Here is a 13,116-nt window from a genome sequence, read left to right as displayed (position 1 = left end):
CAGACAAGGACACAATCCACAGAATTACGCATTTAGATCTTGACTCTGAGGGATGGGACAAGGCTATGATTGATGGAGGGGCATCATTTACTCATATATACTTGGGCAAAGTTTAATGAAAAAATCTCTGCAACTGTTATAAAATATTGTTTTGGACATGCAAATGTTAATATTAGATGATGATGATCATTGCTGCAAATAAATATTTGGTAGTAAATTGGGATCAATATGGAACAAAAGCTACATAACCGATTTAAATTTAAAAAATACATTTTTCACAAGAACAGAATTGAATGAAGTTGAAGTAAAAACACAAATTATGAGGTAAATATTTCTATATGATGTATATTAGGTATCAATTCATTTTGAAAATTATTGCATGTATTTACATTTTGAAGCCAAAAAGCAATATAAATGAAATATGATTTGAACAATAATTATGGGTAATTATGATTATGATTTTGTCAATATTTACCTATAAGCATGTTTATAGTATGTGTTAACAAACCATATTTGATGTGTGGCATTAAGTGAGAGTAATCCTTTGCGGCAGACTGAGAAATGAGCTTGGATATGTGAATCATATTCATTAAATAAATTTATCACAAAAAACTACAGGTAACACATATCTATAGTAGATAAAATTATTATGATACTGTGGTCTCCATCACAATAAAAGTCACCAATTTTATAATGCCATCTTGCTGATACTAAAACCATTAAATCTTTTGACACCCCCCTTCTCATAAGAGGTCAGTTTTATAAGACCATGATTTTTCTGCCAAGAGTGTGCCTTTATAAATGGATAACCACAGTATTAGTCATGGATCTCATATCACTAATTAATATGCTACCACACAACCCAGTTTAAAATTAAATGATCACCAAAATTCAGTGTATAGTATTACCTCAAGTATACATTAAACTCTGGATAGCATAGACCCAGATCTGTTGAAACATTAAGTCAGCCTATCCAAGTCTACACTGTTTACTACAACTCATAACTTGAATAAATGACACAGACTTTTGATGGTACCTCATTTTATACTAGGAAAAACCATAATAGCTTAGAATAGTGGTTGCTTGATACAGAAATGTTCACCATTGCAAACTTTTTATAGAATGAAGACTGCTTCTTCACCATCAGAGTAAAAGACAACTTTCTGACCCCAGAGTGTAGGATCACTTTTTGAAACCTGAATGTAAGGTTGCTTTTTGACCCCAGAACGTAAGACCACCTTTTGACCCCAGAGTGTAAGATCACTTTTTGAAACCTGAATGTAAGGTTGCTTTTTGACCCCAGAATGTAAGACCACCTTTTGACCCCAGAGTGTAAGATCACCTTTTGAAACCAGAATGTATTATCACTTTTTGACCTCAGAGTGTAAGATCACTTTTTGTCCCAGAGTGTAAGACCACTTTTTTGACCCTACAATATAAGACCACTTCTAATCTCAGAGTATAAAATCACTTTTTTGACCCTACAATATAAGACCACTTCTAATCTCAGAGTATAAAATCACTTTTTTGACCCTACAATATAAGACCACTTCTAATCTCAGAGTATAAAATCACTTTTTGACCTGAGAGTGTAAGGTCACTTTTTGAAACCACAATGTATTATCACTTTTTGAACCCAGTGTTGATCCCTTTTTGACCCCAGACTGTAAGACCACTTTTCTGACCTCATAATATAAGACCACTTCTGATCACAGAGTGTAAAATCACTTTTTGACCGCAGAGTATAAGACCACTTTTTGACCAAGAAGGTAACACCACTTTTGACGCTAGGGTGCATGAGCAATTTTTGAACTCTGAGTTTACATAGAATATGTTGTCAAGATGAATGTTTAATGGTAACAAAATTACTTTTGTATTTATAAGACTATCCTCTTAAAATACCTTGCTATACTTTACGTGTCTAGTGGTACAAAATGAAAATGGTTCAATTATTTTGTATAATGTTGCCATTCAAAGATTATATTTAGTTGCCGTGTACAAGAACATGAGACAATGTATTGCTGAAATTGAAGAATGATAAATATATACTAGTACATCATGTGCAGAAAATACACAGACGTGTTTGATATATGTATAAGCAAACATATGCTGAAAATATCATCAAGATGTGTTTGATATGTATATGCATGCATATGCTGAAAATATCATCAATACATTTTTGATATGTATATGCATGCATATGCTGAAAATATCAATAATACATTTTTGATACAGGTATATGCATGCGTAGGATGAAAATATCATCAATACGTGTTTGATATATGTATAAGCAAACATATGCTGAAAATATCATCAATACGTGTTTGATATATGTATAAGCAAACATATGCTGAAAATATCATCAATACGTGTTTGATATGTATATGCATGCGTATGCTGAAAATATCATCAATACATTTTTGATATGTATATGCATGCGTATGCTGAAAATATCATCAATACATTTTTGATACAGGTATATGCATGCGTATGCTGAAAATATCATCAATACGTGTTTGATATATGTATAAGCAAACATATGCTGAAAATATCATCAATACGTGTTTGATATATGTATAAGCAAACATATGCTGAAAATATCATCAATACGTGTTTGATATGTATATGCATGCGTATGCTGAAAATATCATCAATACGTGTTTGATACAGGTATATGCATGCGTAGGATGACAATGATGACATAAGTACATCATAATCAAGGTCTGTTCTAGAACTGGATATAGAGTGGAGGAAATTTTCTCCTTAATTTGAAAAAAAGGTGGAATTCTTCTGAAAATAGGTGGGATTTAAGGCCTGAAAATATGGTGGTAATTTTTGTGCACTCAGTTTTTTCCTGGCGTAATTGGTTAGAAATTAGCATGAATGCCACAACTGTGTGTTCTAGAATAGACCCAACATAATAGTTTGCATTTTAATTAGAGCATCTGTGAGGAAACAAAGATCAATGTGAAAAAAAATAAAATGACAATTTTTGTATCTCAGTTTAAATTGTCATAAATTTATGGATAAACTTGATTTCTATCTTCACTGCTGGGACAAGCTTTTACAAGCAAAACTTAAATATTTGTTTTAAAAAATTAGTATTTTTTTAATAGCTTTAACTTTTCAAGTAACACACACACACACACACACACACACACACACAAATAAACATACATTATAAAAATATGACACCTACACTGAAATTACAAAGATCTTAAAAAATATTATTAAAATTATGCAAAGTTTTATTTTACTGTAATAATGGAAAAGCACATGAAATTTTCCTACTATTAGAAAGGTACATGATGCTTTTGATGGGTTATAGCATCTATACAGTCAGTCAATTTCAAATATAATTTGACGGGTTATAGCATCTATATGGTTATAGCATCTATATAGTCAGTCAATTTCAAATATAATTTGATGGGTTATAGCATCTATATGGTTATAGCATCTATATAGTCAATTTCAAATATAATTCACTCCAAACAAGAGATTCCAAAACTAAACAAGAGGCCGGTGAAGGGACTGACACTCTACTGGCTGAAACAAATTTCCAGGAATTCAAGATAAGACATTTCTTCCTTTTAACTGCTGAGTGCTGAAACCATCTCAAATATTCTTCAGATTAGTTGCTGTGGTGGCCATACTGGATGTCAGACTGGCACCACTTTTATTTATGACCAACAAGACAGCATAAGAAGTTCTTCTGGTGGAAACCCCATTTTGATATGACTTTTAATTTTGGTTTTTGTGTGGTTTAACACCAATTTTCTCTGGTGGAAACCACATTTTGATATGACTTTTCATTTGGTTTTTATGTGATTTAACACCATTTTTCTCTGGTGGAAACCACATTGTGATATGACTTTTCATTTTGGTTTTTGTGTGGTTTCACACCATTTTTCTGTGGTGGAAACCACACTTTGATATGACTTTTCATTTTGGTTTTTGTGTGGTTTAACACCATTTTTCTTGGTGGAAACCCCACTTTGATATGACTTTTCATTTTGGTTTTTGTGTGGTTTAACATCATTTTTCAGCACATGATAGGCTACATGTGGTAGCCAGTGTATTTGGTGGAGAAATAACCCAGAAAGAACCAATGATCCATAGGAAGCTACTGGCAAACTTTCTCACATAGCCACATTGGTAGAGCTGAGACTCAAACTTGCATGAACAGAGATAATATCTGTGAGTGACCTGTAAAGGTGACCAACTTAGACCACTCGCTCACCCAGGGCCAGTCTTGCTCACCCAGGGCTCCTTTTCATTCTGGAGGAGAAATCATCAGATTTTCAAGAAGAGTGCAAGGTGGCCATATTGGACATCAGATCAGCACCATTTTCATTCAAGAACAACTTGAGATCATTTAAGAAGTTTTGCAATTAAAACCTCATGGTAATATTACTTTTCAATCAGGAGGATTAACGATAACAAAATTTTGAAGATGGACACTGTTGTGGCCATACTGGACACCACAATGGCCCTATTTTCATTTAAGACAACTAGATATCATAAGAAGTCTTTTACTGAAAACCCCAAGTTCATATAACCATCCAATAAGTAGAAGCAATAATATATAAATTTCAAGATGGTCACCATAATGGCCATATAGGTCATCCAATCAGCACCATTTTAATTTTAGACCAACTAGACATCTTAAAGAAGTCTTCTGGTGAATACCCCATGTCATTTTGCATTCAGGATGAGTAGCAATAACAAGATTTTCCAGATTGCCACTGCTAAGGTCATACTGGATATTAGATCTGCATCATTTTTATATGAATAACTAGACATTATAAGAGGTCTTGTAGTGAAAACTCCATGTCAATACTACTTTGACCTTACATTCAAGAGAAGTAGCAATTATAACATTTTCCAGACTGACACTGTTGTAGTCATTTTAGATATCAGATCATCATTTTCATTTAGGACCATCGTAATGTTGTAGTGATATTAGATATCAGATCATCATCATTTTCATTTAGGACCATTGTAATATGCCATGCAATGAAATCTCCATGTTGATCTGGTCCTCCAGTCATGAGTAGTGGTAACATGATTTTTAAGATGACCACTGGGGCAGCCCATACTGGACATCAGATCAGCACCATTTTTGTTTAGGATAAACTAGATCATGGGATGAATGTGTGTGTTTGCAGTTTCATGGCAATCCCTCTGAGTAGTTTAGGAGGAGTAGTCATAACAAACTTATGCAAATGAATGGACGGATGGATGATGGATGATGGCCAACATACATCATACCATAAGCTCTTTTGGTTAATTACCAGAACAGCTAAACACTACTATGCATACAGATATGTTGAACATTTATTTTTTTGCATTGGTTTTACTTTCCTGGAATTAATACAATTTAATATACTTTAGGAATATAATTTACTATTAAACAAAAGCAAAATAAAATTTACAATTTACTTGATAAATTTCTACTTGCTATTCACTCTGAGGTATTAAAGATATAAACGAACAACAAAATAAACAGTTTGTGATATGAAGACTGTGCACTCTTTAAAATAAAATTGCTACTGAATGGTTCTTATTTTTATTTATATTTCTTACTGTACTGAAAAACTGAAAAGAAAGAGCTATGAACAGACCAGATATCAGATCAGCAGTGAATAAGCTACACAAACAGATACTTACTAAAAACATCGCCTGATGTGACAAAACATAAAGATTGAACTTTGAAATATTTCTTTCAGAATATCAGTTTTCTTATTTTTACATTAAATGCTTGTATGTTATAAATAAACAAGATCTTTATTTGTAAACACGAATCACCTAGTCAACAGGAGTACATTTCGAGTTGCTGACAATATACAGACTGGTATGGAGGATTGATTCAACAAAAAAAACTGAATGCAAGTCATCAAGGGAGAGGTGTAAACAAATATTCTACATCAAGAAAAGAAGGAAGGAAGAAAGAATATTTTGAGTGTGCAAATTGGATGTGACATTTTACATAAAAAGAATCTCATATGCTGGTCCTAAGCTTTGAATTGCTTGGCTTTCAGGTGAGTTAAAGGAGGAAAAAAAAAAACAGATTTGATTTTCAAGATTAAAGAATCACCGAAGTATGGATTTGATATATTTTTTGGACTTTTTGATCTTCTATGTAATATTTATAAATTATCTTGGTTAGCACTATGTCATGTTCGAATGTGACAAATTATGGATTGTTCTGAATGTGTGGCAACTCAGTTGTGTTCGACTCAATTAACTCAATTGTGTTAATTTTGTTTCATTTGCACTTAAGTAATATCAAGTAACAAAATTTCCAAATATGTAAATATTATAGTACAATGTTAATGTCTCTATGCTAGTTTGTAATCAAGCATAATTTCACAATCATTGGCCACAGGTGACCCCACTGAATGGCCTAACCTGTCTACTAACAAAATGTATCACAAGACAACTTCTAATCAGTTGTGTAGCTGTGCATTTTTTGAAAATTGATTATTTCATGTTAGTTCAATCTTTCTGAGACTGTACTGTTAACTTACTGGCATGGTTCAATCCAAATTGTAGGAATCAAAAGACAGCATTTTAAAGTACCATTTTATGAAGAAGAAAAAAAATCTATATTTCTCATGAAATTAACCAACCTGCTTACCTTAAGATTATCAAATATAAAAGCTTCTTTATTCCATGATAAATAATACAATTAGCCAGTGACTTTTATTTAATGGCTATATTTGTTTCCCAGACTTTACATTACCTTCTGGAGCCATAATTTCCATTAGCTCATCTACAAAGACCTTAATGTCTAAATATCTGGATCAGAAATTTTAATTTACCCTCTTTGACATCCAGCTTCAAAGGCAATATGCATCATAAAAAACCAATCTATAAGCAGGCATACAAAAATAAATCAAAGGAATAATGCCTACGTTGACCACAAAATAATTTAATTTTTGTGCCAGAAAATGAAAATCATGATACAAAGAAATTTGACAGCTGTTGGTCTGAACACGTTTAAACAAATAAATGTTACATGGTTAGCTAAAAATCATTCCATCTTTTGAGTTGGCTTTAGAAAAAACTTGTCTTGCTAAAAATATACACATGCATCTATTAAATAGGCAGAAGCAATACCATTCAAAACATTTATTAGATGCCTAAAATTGAGAGTTTAAAGTTTTTAAAAACTACAAACAGTCACTCATGATGCTGAATTATGAAGCAAATTCAACAATCTGATATAATATCAACAAATGCCATTTGTGATACATATCATTGCATAACAAGATTAGAAGGAAACTCTCAGCAAACAAACGGACACCTCCTCACCATCTGTACTAAATATGTCTCTAATTCTTCCTGCAAGTGGCAATAAAGAATTAATGTACTGCAAACATTTGACATGTGGATGTCGACCATTGTGAATCAAAATACTTAAAACACAATTTTTGCAGATTGTATGTGGAAAGTACACTTGCAAAAATGTTTTCTGGTTAAACATATTGAGTATAGTACTGAAGATCAGTCGCTAATATGTTGAGCTAATTGTATTCTTGAAAATGTTATGATGATGAAATGTTACAATTTACAGCATAAATCAAGAAGTATACTAAGGATAACAACATTCTTACATTGTCAAAAATTTAGGAATTTCTTTATATCAAAAATAATACTGACATTTTGTTCCTGATGTTCATATCATTGGAATTATTTTAAAAAAGGCAAATTAATTGCTGTCAAATCATCCTGTTATAATACAACACAGAGAAAACACTACAATTATGTACCTAAAACATAGCAACTGTTGTTTCTCTGCCTATAGTAACAGTTTGAAAGAAGACATGTCACAGTGTTGCTCAAGGTGAACAAAAGAAACCTACAGCCAAAGAGAATATAATAAGAAACCAAACATGAAACCACATAATAACTGTGTCTCTTTTGATATTTTTCATGTTATTACTTTCTGCTCTATGTTTGCCAGGAAAATTGCTACTGACTGGATTCAGACTCTAACAGTGACCAACATGTCATGTTCAGACTCTAACAGTGACCAACATGTCATGTTCAGACTCTAACAGTGACCAACATGTCATGTTCAGACTCTAACAGTGACCAACATATCACATTCAGACTCTAACAGTGACCAACATATCATGCTCACTCTAACAGTGACCAACATGACATGTTCAGACTCTAACAGTGACCAACATGTCATGTTCAGACTCTAACAGTGACCAACATGTCATGTTCAGACTCTAACAGTGACCAACATATCACATTCAGACTCTAACAGTGACCAACATATCATGTTCAGACTCTAACAGTGACCAACATATCATGGCTAGAGTCTGAGTGACAGAAAATCAAGTTGAATGCATCAGCCAAATTTTCTTGGCAAAACAAGAATACTGTGAATAACACATTAGATACATGCCCTGTTTTTAATGACTCTCTGTGTAGACACAAGTACATAAGAGAGATCGGGAGATTGCTGACTATAGGGTCTCAATGATCCTGACCTGCTGTGGTTTTGTATGTGGTCTTGAACTGAACTTAATGTGTACAAACCATTATTTTCTTATTATACTTACCATGATGGTGACCTCTGACCTTTAGACTCATAAATTTATAGATTTCTTTATTACCTTAAGTGCAAGTCATCCACAAAAGTTTGGTCAAGGAATTTACTTAAACACAAAGTTGTTGTGCAAAACCTATTAACATAATAAGCCAAACCTATTAACATAATAAACCAAACCTATTAACATAACCCAAACCTATTAACATAAGCCAAACCTATTAACATAATAACCCAAACCTATTAACATAAGCCAAACCTATTAACATAATAACCCAAACCTATTAACATAAGCCAGACCTATTAACATAATAACCCAAACCTATTAACATAAGCCAAACCTATTAACATAATAACCCAAACCTATTAATATAATAACCCAAACCTATTAACATAAGCCAAGCCTATTAACATAATAACCCAAACCTATTAACATACTAACCCAAACCTATTAACATAAGCCAAACCTATTAACATAATAACCCAAACCTATTAACATAACAACCCAAACCTTTGGCATGTTGAGCACATACTTTTTATCAATGGGCCTCTTCCAAACCTTAATTACAAATCCTCCATAAACTTTGGTCAAGGTACCAAAGTTGTTATTCAAAGAACATTTTATTTTTCAGTCAATGTGACCTTGAACCTTGATATCTGTACCCCAAAATCAATAGGCTTCTTTCTCATAACCAAACATACAAGTCACCCATATACGCTGGTAAAGGTACATGGATGATTACTGGAAATTTCTGTGCAGAAACCATTTCTCTTGTTTCAGTCATTGTGACTCTGATCTGAAATAATTTGACTACAAACTAGACTTTCCTGCCCCAAGAACAAGCCATCAACAATGTTTAGGTCAGGTATGTGATGATGAAAACATGTTGCTGTGCAGAAACCATTTCTTCTGTCAGTCAGTGACATTGACCTTTGATCATTTGACCCCAGAACTAACAGTCTTTTTCTTACTTCAAATGCAAACTATCCACAAAATGTGGTCCCTGTATGTGACCTGGAATTATTGTTATTTTGCAGAAACAACTGATCTTCATTTAGTCACAGTAACCTTGACATTTGACCTTTAAGATAACTAAAGTAATAGGCTTCTTCCTTACTCTATGTGTAAGCCATCAACAATTTGGTAACTATAGATCATGAATTCAAGTTACTGTGAAGAAACCATGTTTTTGTTAATCACAGAGATCTTTACCTTTGATCCCAAAATCAATAATGTTTTTCTTCTTACATCAAGTAAAAGCTATCCACAAAATTTGGTAACTGTAGATAATGAAGCATTCAAGTCATTGTGCAGAAACACATTTTTCTTTTTTCAGTCACTGTGACCTAGATTCGTTATCTTTTGATCCTCATGATTGAAAGGGTTCTTGCTTGGCCAAAGTGGAAGCCATCCACAAAGTTTGACAATGGTGGAGAACTTGAATTATTTTGCAAAAACAAAATTGGTACAGAAAAAATGGATGGACAACATCATATGATATAGATAATCTAGTTTTGAAATAGAGTTGTCAAAGTTTTACCCTGTACTTCTCTAAAGTTGATAAAAAATGGAAAGACAGCTACAAAAGTAATATTTTTTTCCATAAAACAATTAAAAAGAATGCTAACTGTTGCATCATCTGGTGTTATTTTTGCCAATATTTAGGGCATGCTATATCCTCTGTATAGCCCAAAATATAAGTATGACAACAAGGTCTTTTTTGTTGCAAAAACATGAAGAAAATATCACTCACAACTAAACTGATTTCAAAGTACACAACAAATTAAAGTTTCTGCTAAAACATTGTTACCATTTTATATCTATTTTTAAAAGTCATAAGTCATCAAGATCAAAGTGAATAATTTAACAAAAACAGCCAAATGGATATGTATAATTATTCAGTACTACATTGAAATCTGTCAGTGTTATTCTTTTTTTCCAGCATATATGTACATCATGAATAATTAACAATAATGATGCTTACCAGTGGGGCAAACACATCCTCTCCCTGGAAATTCTTGGGAGGGTTGCTGGGTCTAATGACAAAATATAAAACAATTCATATAGCCAAAGCTTTTTTGAATCAAGCCTTCAAAATTATAATAACTGCTTTTAAATACAATTGCAAATTTATTCATTTGAAAATTCTAATTCTTGGGGAACAAAAGAAAATTTAAGATCAAATTTCATTTCTTGGCTTTGGTGAAATCTTACTTTCAAATACCTGACAGTCTTTTTAACCTGCATCACTGTAAATGAAGAGGTGCAAGTTAGAAGCATTTATTCTTAATGTACATGGAAATAACATTTGATAACAAGTCTAGTCCAAAATTGTATAAAATAAGCCCACTGCCTTCATTGCTGAGGGTCACTGTGACCTTAGCTGTCACTTTTAATCCTGAAATCAGGGGCTTCCTTGGATTATAAAGGTCAACCTATATGTACCTGTTAAGATTTGTGAATTATGTTCAATACTCTAAGTTCCTATGAAACAACTTATTTCTCTTTTTAAGTTGGCAGTGATCTTGACCCTTAAAATTTAGTTACCAAAATCAACAAACTACTTTATGTCAAGAAGGCCATTGTATCTAATATAGTTAGTAAAGACATAGTATAATTCAAGTTACTATGCAAAAATAATCTTACTTGTTTTGATAAACAGTGACCTTGACCTTTTACCTTTCAATCCAAAACTTACAAGTTTCTTTATACTCAACAGAGTAACCCATCTGAGCTTTGATATTTTGACCTCAAAATCAACAGCATTTTTGTCATTAGAGATCAACTAATCTGAAAAGTTTGGATTGGGCAGCCCAGCTACAAAGTTTGGAAAAGGATACAAGCAGAATAAAAATTATTGCTCATAAAGGAAGCTGTTAATGGACTGACCAACTAATGAATAGATAGACAATGATAATATGCTCAGTCTTATGGCGGACATGTAAAAGTTGGGATAAGGGATGTCTTATGAATGCAAAGTATGTATAGAAAACAATGATGCATGAAGCATAAGGGGTTGTCTTATGAATACAAAGTATGTACAGATAACAATGATGCATGAAGCAACAACTGGTCTGTTATAAAAGTTATTCAAAATCAAATGAAATAGTTCACCTCATTCTATCAATTTATCTTACACTAACTTTTTAAAATCTTATGAATTTTTTTTTAAAAACTTGCAAAAAAATTGGTATATATTACCTTAAAAAACAAATATTAGCAGAGACTGATTCTTCAGAGGAAATTCAGAACAGAAAGTCCCTGTCCTTAGTGTTTTTCCACTCAATACAATTTCCTTAAAAATGGGTTCTTTCAATATTATATGGCAGGTAATATAAATAAGTAACTTACGTTTTCACCCACTGTTTGGGATCCATTTCTCCCCATGGAGGTAGCCTTTCTCTGTGGAGACTGGGGTTGATAACACGGTCAGTTTTACGTAATGCTAAAGTTGCCGAGGCCATCATACCAGACAAGTTCACATTATCTGCTGCTGGAGTTACCATCACATCCTATGGAAGGATGAGATCTATTATTCCAAATATTTGCAAGACGTAGTAATGCTTTAAAACTGGTTTTTCTGGAAACCTGTTTGCCTTCAAGAAACACTAAATTCAATATTTTACAATTTTTAAAAACTTGAACTCAAAACTCAAACAAGTGGTTTGAGTGCACCAGTGTAAACCACAATGGCACACACCTATATAGGAAGAAGAGTTTAATGAAAGTGTTCTAACTATGTGATATTTATGAAAGTTTTTATAACATTTATTCTTTTCTTGCCAAATCTAGTAACAGTTCAAACGATTAAACAAGCTAAGCATATTTAAGGGGAAAAAATGCAATTACCTGTACTGTATACAGCCAACTAATTATACATTTAATAAACAGGTGTATTTTTTTATACATTTGCAAGGTAGCAGCTTCTACAACCATCAAACTATCAGACAGCTCAGTGGAAACAATAATTAAACACAGTTTCCTGACATAGAGTTTTTGATAAGAATTTAATAAACTGAGTATTTTACTCTCTGGTTTTGCACTGACAGAAATTTAATAAAAATTATGATGGAGTATTTTGTGAAAAATGCAAAATACAAATTTATACTACCAGGCTGAGTCTTAAATATCTAGACATCTGAAATCATTATATGGATTAGTGACACAGACTAATTAAAAATCAAGACATTTATCATGTCCATTTCAAAGCATTATATGGATTAGTGACACAGACTAATTAAAAATAAAGACATTTATCATGTCAATTTCAAAGCATTATATAGATTAGTGATCAAGACTAATTTAAAAATCAATACATTTATCATGTCCATTTCAAAGCATTATATGGATTAGTGACACAGACTAATTAAAAATCAAGACATTTATCATGTCCATTTCAAAGCATTATATGGATTAGTGACACAGACTAATTAAAAATCAAGACATTTATCATGTCAATTTCAAAGCATTATATGGATTAGTGACACATACTAATTACAAATCAAGACATTTATCATGTCAATTTTAAAGCATTATATGGATTAGTGAC

The 13,116-nt window shown here is 32.3% G+C and overlaps 1 protein-coding gene across 3 annotated transcripts in view; it reads right to left on the bottom strand.

The window, feature by feature from the left end:
- Positions 1-13,116, bottom strand: part of LOC149800628 (coiled-coil domain-containing protein 87-like) — a 136,902-nt gene that overhangs the window by 46,668 nt on the left and 77,118 nt on the right. For 2 of the 3 annotated variants that reach the window (XM_089954623.1, XM_089954624.1), the window contains 3 exons: positions 11,919-12,079; positions 10,552-10,603; positions 7,318-7,347 (listed from right to left, as the gene is read on the bottom strand). In XM_089954623.1, coding sequence (XP_089810749.1) covers positions 7,318-7,347; positions 10,552-10,603; positions 11,919-12,079 — 243 coding nt within the window. The remainder of the gene's footprint in view (positions 1-7,317; positions 7,348-10,551; positions 10,604-11,918; positions 12,080-13,116) is intronic. The other variant, XM_089954625.1, reaches the window with a different exon arrangement.

The sequence above is a fragment of the Sinohyriopsis cumingii genome, chromosome 4, assembly GCF_028554795.1.
Source record: "Sinohyriopsis cumingii isolate HCF-2022 chromosome 4, ASM2855479v2, whole genome shotgun sequence".
Taxonomy (NCBI): Eukaryota; Metazoa; Mollusca; class Bivalvia; order Unionida; family Unionidae; genus Sinohyriopsis; species Sinohyriopsis cumingii.
The sequence above is the reverse complement of the archived record's forward strand: the minus strand, read 5'-3'. Positions and strand labels throughout refer to the sequence as shown.